General features: G+C 31.2%; 3 protein-coding genes across 3 annotated transcripts in view; 2 read left to right on the top strand and 1 right to left on the bottom strand.

The window, feature by feature from the left end:
• Nucleotides 1-2,371: 2,371 nt before the first annotated feature.
• On the bottom strand, nt 2,372-11,025 carry LOC148277018 (store-operated calcium entry regulator STIMATE-like). The gene is made up of 6 exons (XM_088233434.1): nt 10,582-11,025; nt 9,508-9,652; nt 8,103-8,224; nt 4,597-4,793; nt 3,522-3,596; nt 2,372-3,208 (listed from the first exon to the last, which is right to left on the bottom strand). The coding sequence occupies exons 1-6, from the start codon at nt 10,721-10,723 to the stop codon at nt 3,119-3,121; spliced, it is 771 nt and encodes a 256-aa protein (XP_088089560.1). The 5' UTR covers nt 10,724-11,025; the 3' UTR covers nt 2,372-3,118.
• A 1,703-nt stretch (nt 11,026-12,728) lies between these two features.
• Nucleotides 12,729-17,106, top strand: LOC148277017 (dolichyl-diphosphooligosaccharide--protein glycosyltransferase subunit 4). Its single transcript, XM_088233442.1, has 3 exons — nt 12,729-12,851; nt 12,946-13,064; nt 17,011-17,106. Exon 2 carries the CDS (start codon nt 12,952-12,954, stop codon nt 13,060-13,062), a length of 111 nt encoding a protein of 36 aa, XP_088089568.1. The 5' UTR covers nt 12,729-12,851; nt 12,946-12,951; the 3' UTR covers nt 13,063-13,064; nt 17,011-17,106.
• A 1,441-nt stretch (nt 17,107-18,547) lies between these two features.
• The window catches only part of LOC148277014 (uncharacterized), a 168,764-nt gene continuing 166,061 nt past the window's right edge, over nt 18,548-21,250 (top strand). The window contains exon 1 of the mRNA XM_088233446.1: nt 18,548-18,998. Within this exon, the coding sequence (XP_088089572.1) occupies nt 18,980-18,998 (19 nt within the window). The 5' untranslated portion in view covers nt 18,548-18,979. The remainder of the gene's footprint in view (nt 18,999-21,250) is intronic.

The following is a 21,250-nucleotide window of genomic DNA, read 5'->3' as shown; positions in this document are numbered from 1 at the left end:
ATGTGTTTCCCCGTCCTTTGATACATGGGTGGTTAGTCATAAAAATTTAGTATTTTAATTATTTATGAATCACGCCAAAATAATATATATGTATAAAGACTTTTTTATTAATTAAAAAAAAAAACAAAAAACTTTAATTGGCTCTTCTGTAAAGTTGCTGCATGTCGCTTAGTAACTTTTCGTTTCCAGCGTAGATATTATATTTTTTATCAAACTAGGAATATAAAACCTTTTCAAGATCAAATACTAAAAAAGTTAATGTCGCATTTTTCACACATCCGTCGTTGTTTTACGATCACGATGATATTCATTTACCTTTTTTTTTTTAAAACATGTAATATTACCACAAATAGTTTTAATATGTTATTTATAAATAATGTGAGTTCAACAGGAGCATAGGACAGACAAAATGATAATATTAAATCCAAACAAAAAAAAAATACACATCAAATCAAGTACACATACACATTTTCCAAGTCACTGATTCAATAATTTAAATTATTCAAAATGTGTTGTGAAAAAATCATATCATAAAATTGTACCTCTTTTACATTTAAGCAAGGCATCCAATAAATTAAGATATTGTTTTTATATACATATGTAGGTACTACCGTAGTATGCAAATGGACTGAAGAAATGTAACTTTTTATCCGCATTTTGAAATGTAATTTTTTAGAGATATTACATGTTAGCAATACCCTGTATAATATGAGAAGCATAAATTTTACTATTGATATGCAAGGCGACATAGTATAATGATTAATATCAAACAGTATTATTACATTGAATAATTATATACATAATATACTGAAACTCAATAAGTAACTAAAGTAGCACACAGTATTTAAACACTAAAAAAAGTTATCAAATTATCGAACATCAGAATATTTGTCAGTACAAAAATGGTATGTGATTGCTTTGTAAACTACATATGCGTATATAAATATTTTTATTGGACATTATTTTTATGAAATCAGCAGTTGTGACCTGTTTTTGTAAAATTACTGACATTATGCAATATTTATTTACTCTCAGTGTATGAAACTCACCCATTATACTTGAGCTATAAATTAATCCTTTAAATTTTGATAATTTTAAGTCAGATTTGGTTAACTTATATAAAAAACATTTTCAACCAATAAAATTATTTAAATCAAATGAGAATGCATATGTATTACAGGGATCAACTTAAGAATACCCGAGTATAGGATTTTATTTAGACCTAATCTTTCTATTCAAAATGAGGTTAATAAACGGAATGTTCTGATTTTTCCACATCTAATTTTTTTTATAAAAACATCCCAATTAACAGAACAAAAAAATCCTTTAGTACAAACTATTCATGGTGTAGGGGTAAAAATGTTTTTTTTAAACATCCTCAGCATTACAATATTAAAATAAGAAACTAGATTTATACATACAGAAATAAAAGCTATTCATTACTTAAACTTATTTTGGAAATGATGGAGCCGATCCGGCTAGAAAATTTATAACATTTCACAGATATACAAATTTTTTTGTTGACTTGAGCTCAAGCTTCGGAGAAATCTGTTTTTTTTTTTTTTAATATTGTCTCTTGGGAAGGTACCCAAAGTAGAATATACATAACATTATCTTTAAGAATAATATCAAAAATAAACAAAATGGCTCTCTTCCAGAAATAATAAATAATATTTAGTGTAACTGTTTATTTTCAGATATAAAAAATCTCAATTTCGATTATAATTTTGACATTTGTTATTCTGTTCATAAATATACTTTTTTAATGTCATATTAAATGGTGTTTTAAAAATACCAAGAAGGCGGGTTTGACACAGTGTGTAACATTCACCTTAAACTAGCCAATAACGGGTCAAAAGCCCTATAAATTCTTAAACTTCAACATTCCCTACTCAAAAATGTTTTCCCTCTCTGTTGCAACAAATTTAGATCTTAATCCCAGGGAAAAAATCCAGTCTGTCTACAAACATTTAAACATACTCAAAACATCGATTCAATTTATAAAATAAATGTTTTAGCATCACTACATAATAATGAAATAAAGCCTTTAAGATTTTCCAAAAGAAGATATGCATATTTATATAGAAAAGATTATACGATTTAGCTTTAACTTCTAACTACAAAAGAGAATATCATCATTTAATATTGCCCCTTTTTAATAAAATATTACATACTGTTTTAAATGGCCACAATGATAGTAAATACATAAATATCTGAATTTATTAAAAAAATGGGTTACCTAAATTAATTTTGTTTGATTAATGGTGTTTTACTAATTTATATACAAATAAATTTAGTGAAATATGTAGTTACTAAGCATTTTTATTCATGCTCTTAAAAAATATGTTTTTAAAAATACAATAATACATAATTTATTTTTTGTGTATGCAGTTAATTGGTAGAATTTCATATTCAAATTTGGTAAGGTATCCAAAATAAAATACTATTATTGGATACCTTACCAAATTTTAGTATTTCATTTTCCTGTTTATTTGTTACCCAGCTACGAAATGCTAATAAAAATTACTATTAATTTAATGTGATTAAAAAGTACATTTGGAATAAAATGGAAAATAGGCGAAAAATTACACGGTAAATACAATAAATGATTGAATGATTAATTTATTATACCTAAAATAGATTCTTTAATGATAATTCTTTGAAAGGTATGAAATTTCAAGGTGATAAAAATTTAAATAAGAAAATAAAATTCGTAACCTCAATTTGCCAGTTTTTATTTATTATTATTTTGCACACTGACTAGCAAAATTAGAAAAAGGCAAAGATTTAGAAAAATACATATTATGTAATAAAATTTTAGCACCATGAATGCATTAAATGCGAAAAAATTACTAAGAAAATTTATAACAGTTGAAAAAACAATCTCTTCAATTTACAGTTATTATAAGCTCTCACTAGGAATAGAATTAAAAAAAATGTTCTGTTGGTAAAATCCTGGCTCGATGAATATTTTTATTGGCTATTTACAATTTTCAAGATCTAATACAATACAGTATTTTAAACTAACCAATTTATAAAGGGGGGTTTTACATATTTGGCCAAGTATTCTTTGGAAAAGAGATGTTCACGCCCACTCTTGAGTAGGCTTCCGCGACTGTCACGCATTTGTTCCTAACAGCCTTTCATCAGCAGATAAGTCATCACTTTCTGATTCAGTCTTATCTTTTTTGATTGAACGATATCGAACCTAGAACCCAAAAAATACAGATTACATCCGACTTCCAAAACGATCTAAACCTAGGATCTACTGATTGTTTTTTAATTGGTTCAATTAAGACACAATCAATAAAAGTTAAAGAGAGACTCTTTCCAAATATAGTCATTATTAATGTGGATAATTAAATAAACATAAGTTATTTGACTACAAGAAACTTAAAATTGATAAGAATGAAAAGTATCTTGTCAAAACACAGAGCATAAAGTTTCCTCGGCACAAGTTGCTCGAGCATAAATATGTTTACTTAATATTATGTATTTAAAGATAATAAATAAATATTTACCTTCGTTTTGATTTTTGCAGTGTCCGGGTGTGGTCGATACATGAGGAAGTTATCCGTAACCCAAAACATTAAGATCTGTAAAAAATAAGTTTGTAGCAATTAAAAAATATATTTAAGTTTGAAACATGATACAAGATATTACATACTATGTATATCTAAATAGTTTTAACTAAAAACTGTTCAATTTGTTTTGGGAATGTTTATCATAAATGATTTTATTTGCCGTGTATGAGTCACCCCAAAAAATTACATGTATTACTTAAACTAATCATAGATTCATTTTTCTTCCTAAATACTGCAGAAGTTTTTTTGATTTTGGTGTATTTTATTTTACTGCAGAAAAATCATTCAGCAAAAAAATAAGGCATAAATATAACAATACAGATTACGTATGGTTATAAATGACATATTTTTGTTTACTAATCATATTTTAGCAAAATTATTTGTTTTTATACACATTTTCTGATTGACTCTTAGTATGTAATAGGTAATGAGGAAGTTCAGTGTTTTTTTTATTGGTTAATAGACCATCAAACTAAGCCAATAAAAAAATATAAAAAAATGTATCACATATCATATGATTTTTTAAGTTTTGTAATCCGCCGCCCTCGACATCAAGAGCTCTGATCGGTGAGTGATCAAAACACACATCTGAACGGTGAAACTTAACTGACAAGAAGCAAAGAAAATTAGGTTTAACTGACATTTATTTTACCAAGCGATGACTTGCAGGCATTCTACGACATCGTTTGACATGATCCTATTACTTTGTAGGAAAGAATTTTTGTTTCAGACATTTAAAAGTTGAACCCTGTACAATTGTGATTTGTACCACAAACACGATAAATGTAGAAAAATATGGCTACCCCGGAAACCGGAAATCTGTTGCCGGTTGCAATCATGATCGCCAAAACAACATATCAATGTTATAATTTGTTAAACTGTGATGTCACAAAGCAGTTCATTTTTATGAATTTTTTCATACATTTTTACCATGAGTAAGAAAAAAAATATGTCCAATTTCCCATAACGCTGAACTTCCTCATTGTATCAAAATAGTGCAAAGAGTACGAACATTTACAAAGAATGGTATTATCAACATAATAACGGCCAACTCAAGCCTGGGGTCGGTGACCGGAGACAGGACGAGATCTGTAACTCCAACCTGACCGAGAAGCCATACGGCCAGGCCCATGGCTGCTTTCATCACTACCATGATGAGAGCATACAGTGCGCACTGACAGCCCCATGCTGCAGCTGATGCGGGTTTACCTGGAGGACAAAGTAAATACCAGATTAAGTAAAATTTAATAATCAACACTTCTTTAATTTACTTATATAAAAATAAGAGTTCAATATCAATCAGGAAATAATTACTCTCTTCTACTAAAAAATGATATTTTACACAAGTGGATATGAACTCATTTTAAGTTTAAATTTAAACATTGCAATTCAAAATGTTTCTTTCTGACGTTATTAGGTCATGTATATGGTTTCATAACTGATTCATTGCTGTTAATAAAAACACTAAAAAATAAGTTGGAACATATTGTCAGATTGGTTGGTTTTTAAATTTAAATGAAATATTTTTTTAATGGCAATATTACTGGGCACTATTTAGATATTCAATTTGAGATATTTTTCAACAAAGATGAAGCTTTTAAGAATTCGGAAGTCTAGGGATTTAAAGAGCTTATGATCTGTCATCGGTTAAGAATACAATCTAGGAAAGATATAAGGTAAACAAGTCGTCATGATCGTAGAACAATGACGGATGCGTGAAAAACACAACATTTTTCCAAGATGGACGTTGAAGATGACGAACGGCCCGGACGCCCCAGCACATCAACAACCAATGAAAAGGTGGAAAAAGTTAATGAAATGGTTATGAACGATCGCCGAATCACAATCAGAGAAGTCGCTGATGTTCGCATATCGATTGGCTCATGCAATGAAATTTTTTAGAATGTTTTGGATATGGAATTCGTGGCAGCAAAATTTGTTCCAAAATTTTTGAATTTCGAACAAAAACAGCGGCAAATGGAAGTTGCTCAGGTGTCACTAAATGAAGTCAACGACGATGCAGAATTACTGAAACGTGTTATAACAGGTGACGAAACATGGGTTTACGGATATGACGTCGAAACTGATGCTCAATCATCCCAGTGGAGGCATTCTGGATCGCCAAGACGAAAATCGCCGAACACGTCTAACCTTGGCGGCTGCCACCGACAAAGTAAACAATTAATACAGCTGAAAATTTTAGCATACTTTAGGGGCATGTATACCAAAAAAAATTGACAATCGGACCCTCCGAACCTGCGAAATTTAAAAACTCCCGTTATTTTCTGAACACACCTCATACTTTTGTACTTATAGAGTTGTGACTTTGAAAGTAAAAAAATGACATGTGTCGTTGTTCTACGATCATGACAAAGTACATTTGATTGTAAAATATATGGAAGATTACTGAATCAGTAATAATACATAACTTCAATTTATCGAACACACTCAATTATTGCTTATATATATATTATCTAAGCAATTTGTAATTTGTACAAAACAGCGATGAGCTAATTAATTAAATAATAATGATCAAAACAGTTTGACATTCGCGGGGTTCACGGGTTGAGAATCACCGGGATTCTGTTTAACACTATCGGATTAGATTTATAGAAGTGGCTGCTTGTAGCTTAGACAAACCTCCATGGGATAACCCTTTTGGAATGCCAAGAGCCATCTCTGAGTACTAGGACTGTTACAAAAAAGGAAGCGGTCTGATAGCTGAGGAGATGAACTCCAGGTTTAAAAGCAAACATCTTGTACCATGACTAATTCAAATAAGAAACCGGGATTATAGCTGAGATAAATAACTCTGCCTTCTAAGGCCGGTGCACGACCTTTTATAGGTGAACTTTGATGGATATTGTAGCGGGGATGATTTACTTCAGGCCTCTGTGGGGGATAAGACGAGCAGGGGTAGCCGGTCAGCTGCGATGTTAGAAGAGTAATGTTGTGGAACTGAGACAGCAATACATGGGCAAAAACTTGTAGGTACCCTTTTCGGCCGCATGTTACAAATTTTAATGATATTATGTAAGTAGATTAATTTTACAAAAAAATATTTTAAAACATATAATGAAATAGTATAAGTTATGGCTACCTTATTTATTATTATTAAATATTAAGCTTCGAACATAAATTTAATTGACAAATCAACAAATTAAATTTATGTTCAAAGCACTTATATTTATCTTTCCATTAAGATGTAAATTTGATTAATTGCTCATAAAATAATACTTAGGAGGACTCTTAAATTACCTTTGTATATAAAATAGTAAGTAAATAAAATAAATAAATAATAAAACTGATAATAAATTCAATTGAGTATGTCCAAATGCTTGCAGACTGGCTGGATTTCCTCCCTAGGGAGTTATTCGGATTTTAATTTATTTCAACAGAGATGGAAAACTTTTTAAGAAGGGAATATGGAAGTCTAGGCATTTACAGGACTTATGACCTGTCATTGGCTGGTTTAAGTCTGCTTAAGTTAAGCTGGAATCTCACCCACGTGATAAAGGTTTCAGCTCTTTTACTTCACAAAAGTCAACAGATGGAAGAGTTGAGGAAATGTGGATGTTCAAACATGGGCAGAATGGTGAATGTTACACATTGTGTAAAGTGGCCGCTTAAACCAGCCAATGACAGGTCATAAGCCCTGTAAATGCCTAGACTTTCATATTCCCTTCTCAAAAATGTTTTCCCTCCCTGTTGAAATAAATTTTAATACGATAATAAATTAGCTAAATATTCCATTTTCACCAAGATTGCATAGTTTTAATGAAGAAAATATTAGCAAATATACTACGAAATACTTGAGCAATGATGAAAGAATAAATCAATTTAGTTCCGCTCAAGTGGACTGTGAAGCCTGTTACTATTTTTGTTATTGGAATAAAGACATAAGTAAATGTTATCCGAGATTACTTACTAAATATTGTAAAAACACATTATGTTTAGTTTTTTTTTTTAAGAACAAGCCGCTAAGCCTCTATTTAGAGGCTTGTCAGCAGGTGGGATAGGGGGGATATAGAAAAGGGTAATGAAAAATACACCACAATACCCAGGCAAACTGAGAAAAAACCTTTTTTGGATTTATCTTGCAACTGGTGAGAATTGAACCCGCGACGCCAATTTCACAATTGGCCGTCTAACCAACACCGCCTGTCAAATTAAAATACAAGTAACTTAATCATCATCATTCCCCTAGTTGCATCTAATGAGGTATAGGGCACTGCATTCCCCCATCACAGTGTATTTCATCTATCTGTAATATACATGAAAGCAAAATGATCAGTCTGATGCTTTAAGTGCCAGTCCAGAGACTAGGATGTATCAAAGTGTAAAAACACCATTTAAAATAAATATATCTCATCAACCTTACTGAGAATAGAAACAGAGATCTCCCGCATCGCAGAAAAAAAACACGCTTGACACTAACTACTACAAAAAAAGAACTAAATATTTTTCCCAAGAAATTTCTTATTATATTTTACACTGATATTCATAAAGTATAGTTACCATACTCTCCAAAATTGATCATGTGATATCCATAAACCCTAGATAATGTTTGGGCACATCTTATTCCAGCCCATATGATAAGAAGTCCAAGAGTAGAGTCTAATAAGAAGTTTATTATGTACCTAAAAAATTGAAACAGGAATCAACAACATAAAAAAATCACATAACATAACAATAATGTGTGGCTAAAAATAGCTATTATTATCTTGGACCAAAAATGTTCAGCACGTAGCCAGTTGAAATTGTTAATGAAGAAATCATAATTATTCCCCTTTCTGCACCTAGTGGTGTATAAGGCACTGCATTGCTAAACCAAATGCAGCATATTTCCATCATCTGTTACGCCAGTCCAGAAATATTGCAGTTTAAGCAACCTTAGAAAACAATATTTAACATCCACCCTGCCACGAATCAAACCCAGGACCTCAAGAATGATAGGCAAGGACAGCAACCACTACACTATGAGGCAGACTAATCTCCGCTCGATTTCCTGATTTTCCCCCGGATTTTCAACCGAGAGCAGCCATCATTTTCAAAATACTCCTCCAGAGTTCTGTTTCTATTTCTTACACAGAACTGTATTCTTAATCCGCCTGGACACACTACAGTTCAATGATATTTTGTAAACTCAATAGGTAATGACTTTGACAATACACAATGACAGTTTTTTATAGAAAATTGTTTGGGATTTTTCTCACATTTAGCACAAAAAAGGTTAGGATAAGAAGGATTAAACACATATTTTTTTCAATTCGTCCATCAATTGATTTTCATTAAATAAAATAACTAAATTGATGGTTGATGTAAGTGATAATATTTTACGTAATTATTTCATTAAATTATTTTTTAATTTTTATAAGTAATACATAAATATTTAACAGAGAGAGAAAACATTTTTTAAAAGGAAATATGGAAGTGTAAGAATTTATAGGGCTTATGACCTGTCACAAACTAGTTTAAGTGGCCACTTTACACACTGTAATATTCACCATTCTGTCTATATTTAAGCATCCACATTGCCTGTACTCTTCCATATGCTGAATTTTGTAAGTTAAAGAGCTAAAACCTTAATTGATGTGGATGAGATTCCTCTGGCGAAATTATTTAAATTTTTTAGAAATACTACAATTTAATTTGATAAAAAATACAATTTTTATACTTCCTTTTGTACCAGTTAATTCAATAAAAGACATTTCGAGTATGTCAAAAAGTTTGTAGACAAAGGTGGCAACTCGAACCAGCCAATAACAGGTCATAAGCCCTGTAAATGCCTAGATTTCAATATTCTCTTCTCAATTTTTTTCCCTCTGTTGCAATAAATTTAAATCTTAATAACTCCCTAGGGAGTGAGAACCAGACTTGTCTACAAACATTTGGACACACTCAAAATACATAAATAACTTACCAAGAACATGGATCTCCTGTAAATTGTGATGCCAACCAAATGTTTGCCATATGAATAATGAAGGCGCCCATTCCTTGTTTCGAGGTATCGTAAAACCATATTAACCATGACCGTCTTGAGAAACGTGGTTCACAAAACCTTTTTCCTACACAAACCAATCATTAATTTAATAAGGTACATTAAGAAGATAAAATGGAACCACACATTTTTATTTAGATTATTATCTGGACAAATTTTAGTACACTGAACAAAATATTTCTATAACCATCTAGAAACTTGCACAAGGGTTTCATTTAAATAGTATTTTAAATTTAATGGTGTTATTTTATAAAATGCTGCGAACGCCCAGTTGCATTCCACCAGCAACACTATTGACTAGTCCAACTCGTTGGCGTCCACGTTGCGAACCCCGGCCAATGGGATCACACTCATAACGGTGTGATCAAAGCATACAACGAGACAATGAAAGGCAAGATTCTGGCGCCTCCAAACCAAAACCAACCAGCTAAGGGAAGGTAACCCCGAAGGAAAAATACACCAGAGAAGGCAACGGGAAACCACTCTGGTCATCTTTTCCCAGGAATCACTATGGCGAGTACATCCAATGAGCAGTTATCCTGGTTTCGGAATATAAGTGTAGCGCAGGACCGAGACCACTTTTGCTGTAGTAAACGTCAACGCCGGGGGACCCGATAAGGCACCACAAGAAGAAGAATGTAAATAAAAAACATTCAGCACTCCCAGAAAAGATTTGTTTTATATTTCATACGTGGTTTAATTTCATTTCATGATCAACTTTAAATTTCACTAAATAGGTTCATGCACCAAGAGCAATAGTGAAATCATGAGCACGAAAATATAGAACTAATAGACTTACACATTCAAACAACAAGAATTCTCATAATTCAATTAAGACAAAAAAATTGTATCCAAGGTATCTCTACCACAATGAAATGATCGTCTAAATAAATCGTCATAACTATAAGAATGATACAGTTTTATACAACCGGCAGAGAACCACATATAAATGTAAATCGCATGTAGAACCGAATTAGATAAGGATGTTACACAAACCAATAAGGCAAGTGAAGGCCAGTCCGGCAAGTAATACTTGTAAAAACCAGCCATAAGTGTCAGTAAGAGCATCTTTACTGCAATGTAAGCGAGACCATTGCGTTCCATCCACTATCGTACCATTATTTACTATTTCCGACATACTACTGAGGAATGAACACTTATTTAACTTGCGAAACTACATTAGTGTCAAAGGTATTGTTCCGCGTAAATTCGATAAGCACTTCAGGGTGGTATTTTTCAAAAAGTTAAGAATTGTCATTTCAATGTGTTACTAGAAAGTTTTACACTCCAAGGACATCAGTCTGGCACAACAATCCGCTCTCAGCAGTAAGTAGTCAGTACAAATCAAGTACAAATTTGAAGAAACGACACAAACTAAGTGCACACATGACATTTGACATATAATATCAAACACAGATTATATTGATATCAAAGGTGTGCATAGATTAAAATGATGAACATTACCATACGTCATCCGTAGTTATCGGGGAACCCGTTCACATAAATAATGTAATTGTAGTTAGGTCAAGGAATCAAGTAATGATCACAGTAATAATTATTCGTTTCCAGCAGGAAGAAGTCGACAGATGTAAACTGTTAGATGCTTAAAAATTCAGTTTTTTCAGCCTTATATAAAATACCTTAGTTGATAAGCTCGTCTGGCCTCTGTTAGTTTGCATCTAGGACACCAAGAAACATCGGCCCTTTTGGCTTTTTTATTGTTATTTGTAGAAATCTAGATAAAATAAAGAAAAATCTGTTAACAATTCTACGAAAACTATACAAAATTCAGAGCAAAAATATTAAATGTCTACTCAAAAAGTTTGACCAGCAAGCTAATAAAATTAAATACTGTAAAATCTTTAATTGAAAAGAATAACATTAAAATTTTAGTGACTGTTAAATGCAAATAAATAAGGACATTCAAGCCCCATTAAATCGGCCCTTTGGACCTTAATGAATGTGTCCTCTTGAACTGAAGTATAAAAGTCCGTCGGCCTCGTGGCGTCAGATCGTTTGCCTGCCATAGAGGAGGTCTCGGGTTCGATTCCTGACATGGTTGAAATGAAATATTTCCTAAAGGGGTGTTTTAACACTGGAATATTTCATAGTCCCTGGACTGGTACCTGAAGTGTAAGACTGATCATCTTACCCTCATGTAACAAAAAAGATCAAGGTAGGTACGCTGTGATTGGTGTTCCAATGTAGTGCCATATGCCTCATTTGGTGCGGAAAGGGAATGATGAATATGCTCTATCCATATAATGATAAAATACGTATTATATTACTTGGAATAGCTTCTTTTATTTTCACCATGTGAAAAAATTGTATCAATGTTTACATATGTTATGTCAAATTTATAATTAATCGGCTTTAAAGTTTTTTTTACGATACTAGTTTTAAAAAACCTTTTTTTTTCGAAAAAAGATTTTTTGTTTTAATTTAATAAATAAAGACTTTTTCAAAACTCCTGCACACTTAACTTGAAGACATATTCGCATATTTTAAAAAATATTTAGAACGAAGAAAATTTGTAAAAACGATATATTAAAAATAACAAATGGTTGCTTACTTCTGCAGGGGAGAAGCAAGGGGGGCACGGCCTCGTGGTTAACGGTGTGTTAAACTCCCCCCTCCCCCTCCTTGTTTCACTCCTGCAGAAGTTAGCAACCATTTGTTTTTTTTAATATTTTATTTTTTTAAATTTTATTCGTTCTAAAAAAATATTTCAATGTGTCAATATGTCTTCTTGCTCATACTGATCATCGTGGTTTCGGATGTGACGGCGATGGTAAAGGTGGAGGTGTATTTTAATATTTGCATGTTGGTGTAGTGAGTGTCCTGACGAATAAACGGGTACGTCTCGAAACTTGTGGACTTGAGAAGTCGGTAAGTGGTTATATACGAATATTTACTAACATTAATCCAACAAAATGTTTAAAAAAAAATTTTTTATCAAATATTTAAATTTTGTATTTTTGCTAGATTATAAAGAAAAAAAAATTACAAAAAAATCTTTGGAGTACTTTGAATTACAAGAGATTATTTGTTTGACAAGGGGAAAATGTTTGATTTTTATTTACGATCCGATTTTTTTTTTTTACCCATTGACAATAATATAGAAATGCTTAGAAAAATTATGAATTCGGTTGACGTGGACTTCAGAACGCCGGCTGTCAAGAAAAGTCATTTGCGTGCTTAGGCGGTGTGTCAATTTTAGTCGTTTGTCCAGACGAATATAATATTCAAATTACACTAGTTTCCAGGCAAGTAAACCACGATTTTAAACTTTCTTCATAGTATGTATTTTAATGCTATATTTCAAAATTAATAATTAATATTTGCACGTTTTGTTTTTAGTTCAAAATGATTACCGACATGCAATTGGCAGTCTTCTCCAATGTATTGGGAATATCGCTGTTTTTATTAGTAGTTTTATACCACTATATAAATGCTAATTCCAACAAACAAAATTGAAGGTAACTACATGACTTCTTGTTTTTCTAAATAATATTAAAAATATCTTTGCAATGCTACACATTAACCGGATTTCTTCATGATAAGAAATATGCTGTTGTCTATTAAAGTATTTATTATTTTGTCAATACAATTGCCATCGAACTCAATAGATCGGTAGATTGATCCCAAAATCGGTAGATCTACCGAAAAATCAGTAGAGTTGGCAATGCTACGTTCTGCACAGTACCATATAAAAAAAAATCTATTTAAAAAATTAACAAAGCTGGATTGGTTGGTTTCCTTGTATAAAAATGAATTCGGAATATCAAACAAATGTAATTGTTAACTATTGTATCTTAATTTTTTTCTAAATATAACATGTCCTCAAAATACTTTAAAAAAATGTAATAAAGATTATTCACTATCATATATCTATGGGCGGGAGCAATAATCACATAAGTCAACTTATTCATTTTTTTTGCTCATCTTGTAGTATGCACCTATGTTCACACGTGTTTCCAAAACACAGAGTCAAATAATATTGTTAAGGATAGTATTATTATCACACAAATTAAATTTATTAATTATCGACTAAAAAAAAAAGTGCATGTGATGGTCCGAAAAATACATTAGTATAATTATGACTATTATGAATTGTTAAATTAATCTTCCAAAAAAAAAATTCCATAGTGTTATTTCAAAATAGTTTAAAACAAGGCTCCAGTGCTTATACATTGGTTGGTTGGAAGAAATTCCCATTTGGCAATAAGCCAGCCGATGTACAAATATCATTATGTACAAAAAAAATATATGAATTTTCAAATAAATATTTATTTATTATAAACGTCATTTCTGCCATTTACATATTTGTGGTTTAAAGAGTGCTTGAAAAAAAAAGTCGAGTATGATATATTAATATACTATACACATAATAAATTACTAGAAATACATACATATTTAAAGTAATTACATTTATAATAAGTTTTCGATAAAATAACAAAATACTTTAATCAATCAAATTATAACTATTCTAATCCGATCTCCTCAAGTTGATTTGCTCTTTTTGATAAAAATATGTTCGTTACTTTATTTTTTTAGTTAGGCAGAGATATACTAAATATATCAAAATATGATGCGTATTAATTCCCGGTATTCTGTAATCTAAAAATAGGTGAGTTATATTGAGCTATCGTTCGAGAATTTAGACAGTAAAATATTGTTGATGTTCTGCTTAACCTAGGTGGTACATAGAACGAAATCAACTTCAGTAGATCAAGGGTGTCAAACATTGGTTTTATTATTTTATATAAAGTCGTAAGATTGGTCGATGTTCTTCGTTCTTGCAATTTAGTTAATTTTAGGGAGTCTAGAATTTGGTCATAATTCAATTGATTACCAGGAAAACCCATCTTAAAATTAATATATTTAAGAAACTTATTTTGAATTCTCTCAATAGACTTGGAGAAAGTGATTTGATAAGGTGACCCTATTGGATAATTATAATCCAGTTGGCTCCTAACTAGAGATGTGTAAAGATATTTTAAAGTATTTATATTATTAAAATCTTTTCTGGTTCTAAGTACAAATCCTAATAATTATAAAGCTTTGTTAGATATTTTAATAATGTGCTCTTTAAATAATAATTTCAAATCGAACAAACCACCCAGATCAGAGGTAGAAAGATCAGTAATTTTAATTTGATTTAACATAAAATTAAATAGAATAGGATTTTTATTTTATAGAATCTAATAGCTTGACATTCGCTTATATTGAGTTGCAATTTATTTTGTTGGCACCAGATGTTTAATTCGGACAAATTATGGGACAAAATATTACAATCGTTAATATTTTTTATCTCTTTAAATATTTTCACATCATCTGCAAATATGAGAACATGTACATTATCAAATATATCAATTACATAATTTATGAATATTAAAAACAACACTGGACCAAGATGTGAGCCTTAAGGTACTCCACTAACTGATTTAAATGTATATGGTAATGTATCATTTATTTCCACTGACAGGTTTCTATCGAATAAGTATGTTTTAAACCAATTTAGCAAATTACCTTTAATTCCAGATCGTTCTAATTAGTTAATTAGGATTTTACGGTTTACTTTGTCGAAAGCCTTGCTAAAATCTGTGTAAATAGAATCGATTTGGGGTTTATTGGATGGTGCATCAGATATAGTATTTTGATATAGTAATAAATTAGTTAGTGTCGATTTATTTTAAACAAATCCATGTTGGGCGGGTGTTATTGATTTAGTTGTTGTAAATATTATTATATCCAGTAAAAGCTTTTCCAGTAATTGTATTAGGAAATGCTGCAATCTTAGAGCATATTCTAGTAGTTTTCTTTTATTAAGGTGTACAATTATCTGACAGCTACTATTATTCACCATTATTTGTATAGTTGAAAGCCCCAAATTAAGCTTTCTGATTTAGCAATATTTATAATGTCAAATTCAATAGTTTGCTGTGACGTACTAATAAACGTAGTATCACTCCGAACTAAATATACAATTATCGATTACAAGCGAAAATTTCACAATATAGTCAAGATTGAACCTGAGACCTCTTTCATGATAAGTTAATGCGCTGACCACTACACCACAGGCGGACTTAGGTTAGTTATAAATAATTTTTTTTTCAAACCTGGAATTTACTGCCTATCTATAACCTTTTCAAGATCGAATGTAAGAAAAAAGTCAATGTCGCATTTTGTGCACATTTGTCATTTTCTACGATCACGGCAATATGTAAGTGCAAACTGTTTTCAGAAAAAAAATCTGAGAAAAAATTTAGAATGCCTTCCTATATTTCTTGAAATATATTTTCAACTTATTGATTGGTTTGTGGTCTCGTGACTAGTGTTGCGGATTCATGGATCAGCGGTCCGAGGTTCGAAATTCCACTCTACCCCAACTTAATTCCCGTTTTTTAATAGTGAGTATTTACAACTCCTCGAAAATGACCCCAAAATTTCAATTTTCGGGTAAATCATAAGAACGTAAATATTTCATTAAGAAAAAAAAAAGAAGAAAAAAAAAACTAACTATTTATCACAACACTACTGTCATCATATCTTGTTCAATTTGACGTATTTTGCACTATAACATTTAACATATTATTTTCTTCCGGCGTTTCCTAGATCTCTTCGCCACTAAAACAGTGTGGAATGAAGTTGGATTGGCATGGTTTAGCTCCTTCGAGCTAAGATTTCTCTTATATGTTTATTGTGTTTATGAATATATTGTATACCATTATTTAATTGTCCTTGTTTGTCTTTGCTACATAGTTTTATGTTCTTTTTGTTCAGTTTCTTGTACATAATATGTTTCTTCATACAACTGTTGTAATTGGCTTAGGCCGTATATATAACAAATAAATATATAATCTGTTGTTTTCATTCATTGGACACTTGCCCGATTTTAGGGGTGGTGGATTAGTAAGAGAGTACTGTAATCAGAAATAACTATACTTGAAAATAGGACTCAAGTTGTGTTTGAACCTCTGAAAGAGCAGGGTTTGAACCTCTGACCTCTGAGCCATAAGTCTACAAAGTTAATGGGGCTGAAAAGCTATTTGAAACTTATAAATAATGTACAATCCCATGTGTCTTTAGCAATAAACATTTGTGTGTATTATTATTTTTTGAATGAGTAAGTTGCGGATGTTAATTAATTATTTACAACACTATGGTTTTTACAAAATTATTAGTTTTTTTCCAGCATTTGCCAAAAAACAACAAAAAACCAATTCTGAACTTATGAGCTTCTAACCAAACATTTCTTGTTTATATATATTCAAACAATTACCTAAACGAGTCTGTATGCAAACCTGGCACTAATACATCCGTGCCAGTGGCAAACTCTGGGTTTATTATCTCTGGCATCAGCAATAGACCCTTTATTTATCAGTTGGCAACTCAACTAAGTAATTTGTATTTTTTTTACAGATGGATAATTTAGCAGTCACAAAGGTTCAGCAATACAATAAAATAAGCGTTTTTTAATAATTCCTTTTTTTTAATAAATAAAAATGATATAAACTATCACTTTTGTATTTATTTTGTTTCATCAATAAAATGTATAGCAAAATGCAAACCAAGATTGGCGCGCAACAAACAAATAAATTAGAGAAAAAAATCAAATGAGAAGGAGATTGGAGGCATCAAACTCCGGTAACAACTGTCATCAAGTGATATGGTTAGCTGGGCTCTGTACTACGGATGCCTTCTGAGAGCCTTAATCATGCTTGCCTACTTTACAAGCCATCAGATTCTCGACGTCCGCTGCTGACTGTTCGTCGGCAGTTTATGTCAGAACTACGGGGTGCGAACCTGACTTGGGAGAATTAATAGGAGCTGGCTGTCGGCAGAGATGCCTGGAAGCTCTTTCTTTGTGGACACCATATGCTCTAACTAGGAAGCGGAGATGGAATTATAATGATGATGGTGTTATATACTTTGAATTACAGAAAACAAAACCAACTAATTTAGAATTGGAATCCGCTGGATTCTATTAATTGCCGAGAGCACCTGACTTGCTCATGTTGTTTCAATAGAAAAATTATTTAACTTATTTATTATAAATTAAAATATTTTCTCAAAAAATTACAATTGCTTTAGTTACAACTAAATAAGAATATTTTGTTGACACCTGCACAATTTTTTTTGACCTGTTTAAACATGTAAATTTTGGATTCTGATTTTCAAAATATCTTGCATTTATAAACTACATTGATATTATTTATAGAATTATGAAAACAGGTTTGAGAAGGGGTATATTTACAAACCAAAACATGTTTAGGTGGAGAGTATATTTTGTTTCTATTGCAGTAAATTCATCAAAATAGTATAAACTTGCCAAATAGTTTAAGTGGCTGCCATTGATCACTAAAGTATAATTAAATAGAGATGATGCTTCGTAGAAAGATAGTTAGAAATTATATTCCGAAAAATGAACATTATTGCATCAATATTGCCTTGGAAAACGCATGGTAGAGTAAAAAAAGTCTATGCCAGTTTACTGTGAATTCAAAGTTTTATTCGCGCTTTTTTACGCTGCTTCATATTTACTGAATGCAAGTTAAGTTCCAGAACCTAAGTTGAATGGAACACAAGATGGGAGCTTAGTACTACATCTATATAGTGTATGCATACAATATCAATGACATTGATGAGTTTTTTTTTAATGCAAGTAGGTATAGTGTGTACCTATATTAAACAAATATTAACTTTTAAATAAAATTGACAAAAAAATAAAATAGTACGTGTATACAAATTAGGTACGTACGCTGTACATCATAATCTAAGTAATTTATGCCACAGATTAAAAAAAATGATCTAACCAAGTAATCTTTGAACTTTTACTCACAGATTATATAGTACCTTTTACTATCAAATGTTTGTAATTTTACTTTACAGATGTCGCTAAAACACTGTTTACCGTGAATTCAAATTGACATTTTGTCGTCTATTGCGCATGCTCCGTATCTAATTTGAGAGCGGTTGTTACGGCTGTCATCTTGCGTTTAATGTTTTGCAACCGCCAATTTATAAAAAAAGAAAATCTGTATGTTGCTTTATGTGAATACATTGTGATTCCTTGCGTTTGAAATTTAAACTTAATGAGGTGTTCTTCATTTTCATCGTGTTAATCGGTTAGAGACTGTTTGTTTTGACAGTTCCCGGTAACCGCGTCACGTTTGTCAGTTGAAGCCCGTTGTGTCACTTTTGTTTTTGTTGTCAAAATTTTCAAAACAGTTATTCAGATAACATTCGAAACTGTCACAGTTTTTGAAAATCTGCGCTATTTACTGAAAATTCGTCTCAACGTCCGGTTCGGTTTCAAAGACTGTAAAATTGTGATCATCCAGCATCAACCGAATATTTGCGCAAGTGGAATTGTTCAAAGGAGCCAATTATGATGAAGATTAAACTACGTGAGTAATTCAAATACGTTAATTTGATTTAGTTAATTGTGTAAAATTTCGTTTCAATGTTAGTTCATCTTTTTATTGACGTTTTGGATGTCACCGTGACGTTTGTTTACGACATACCACTGCAAATGATTGCCGCCATTTTGCGTGTTGTGTTTACAGTTCGGAACATTTTGAAGCTTGCATTTTTCACATGGAAACTATCGTGTTTGAGTGGTGACATTTTGTATTTAATTGTCACAAAACATAATTAAATATTCAGGTCATTTACTCACGACTGTCAAATAATTATTATTGATTTATGTTAAAACACGCAATTCTTCGTAAATACGTATTAAATCATTTTTAGTCTAAAACAATGAATGATTGATCAAACATGATCGGCATGGAAACAAATGGGTGGTTATTGTTATGGATTTATGAAATTATTTGTTGTTTCACTTAAATATTCTATTGAGGTGCATGTTTAGAATCGATCTTAGAGAATAAATTATTCAATTTATGTAACTAATGAAAACGTTAAAAAACATATTTCTATCTGAGATTCTCAATTATACCATCAGTATTGGTGTTCAAATATATGTACCGGCGAACATGACAATTTTGCCCAGCCATGAAAATTTTGCCCACTGCCGAAATCCTTAACAAAATCAAGTTTTAAAGTAAGAAAAAAAAAAATGGCTTATGCATAGTCAAACACGAACAAATTAAATGGATTAGAGATAAACTCCTTTGGTTTTGTTAAAAATCCAATTTTGTGCTAACCCTGGCCCACAAATCCACATTGTATAGAAAAATTGAGGAAATAGTCGACAATTTTGCCCACCGGTTTTTTTCATTGATTTTATAATGGTGAGGCCTCAATGATGCTATTGTTTAAACATAAACAGTTTTTTTCGCCCAAAAAGTAGTAATAAACCGTATGATAAGGATGATAAAACCAAAAATAACAGTTAATTACCAAGTGGGCAAAATTGTCAACAAGTGGAGATAATTTTGCCCAGCATGTTTTGTCTTCTAAAATTGCATAAATAAAAGAAAAGCTAACGTTTTGTACTCGTAAAAATGCTCAGAATAATTAGTATCACTATTCAACAAAATGGATAGGAGTAGTCCTATACAAAAAAATTATGATATTGTAAAAGTTTGTTAAAACTGGGCAAAATTGTCACGTTTGACGGTATATGCAATATAGTTCATATTACCTACACAACGTGTGTTCGCATTGCCCAGTAGGTGCCTAAACCTTGATTTTCTTTCTCAAGTCACTGCATATATGTGCAGTGCGTTTATAAATGCGGTGGCAGAGCAGTTTGATGAATAGGTATTTGAACATTATTTTTCTGTCCCTCTCGGAGATGCCTTCTAGATACTGTTCAAAAAAGAACAACGTCGCGTCGGATTGATTATGCCTAGCTAAAATAGTCAAAATCGAGGTCTCGTGCCTTTAATGGTTTTTTGGATGGTCCTAGCTCCCATAAGAAACAATATATCGAAAAACAGAACGAAGAAGCACGCTAATGGTAAATATCCATGGTGTAAAAAAAAATATTGCTTTACTACCATAATTTAGAGAGAAAATATATACGTCTGTATGAAGAAAAGTCAGACCGCGTTTCCTCCCCAACCTATGTTTATAATATTAACATAGGCTAACATTTAATATTAATGCCCGACGGTCAACCAAATAAACATATAAATTTCGTTTGAGATAGTAGGCACACTATAATATTTTATTTGTAAACGTTCGGTTACGCACACATAAGCAAAGGTTTATTAAAGATTTCAATAGACTGTACTTATCTACAACGGTTTGAACATACTCAAAAGTATTTTTGAAATAAAAACACAAAGATTGACATTTTTGACATCAGATTGCTTAGGTTTAAAAAAGTATGAAAATTCATTTTTTTATTAATTAATTAATTCGAACAATAATTAATTTTAATCACTCACATTGTCAAACTAATTCAGCACATGTTGTATTGTTTTTCCATTCAAAATTTTATGTACTTGATGAAAAATATGCAATATCTTTATTTATGTGGATATTTCTGCTTATTTAATATTATTATTCATTGTTGGTAGACCAAATGAATAAATAAAATACATTAAGAACTTACTTAATATTTATTTATTGAGATTCATGTTCCTTTACATATACCTGAACCTAGTAAAATTACCTTAGAGTATATATACAAAGGTGGATGTAATTGGTTCCAGGCAGAAGGCCCGGCATCGCCAAAAGCACGATC

Source organism: Micrasema longulum, unplaced genomic scaffold (genome assembly GCF_059751315.1).
Source record: "Micrasema longulum isolate JH-2025_06_02 unplaced genomic scaffold, ASM5975131v1 h1tg001106l, whole genome shotgun sequence".
NCBI classification, from domain to species: domain Eukaryota; kingdom Metazoa; phylum Arthropoda; class Insecta; order Trichoptera; family Brachycentridae; genus Micrasema; species Micrasema longulum.
Note: the sequence above shows the minus strand (reverse complement) of the source record. Positions and strands in the feature narration are given on the sequence as shown.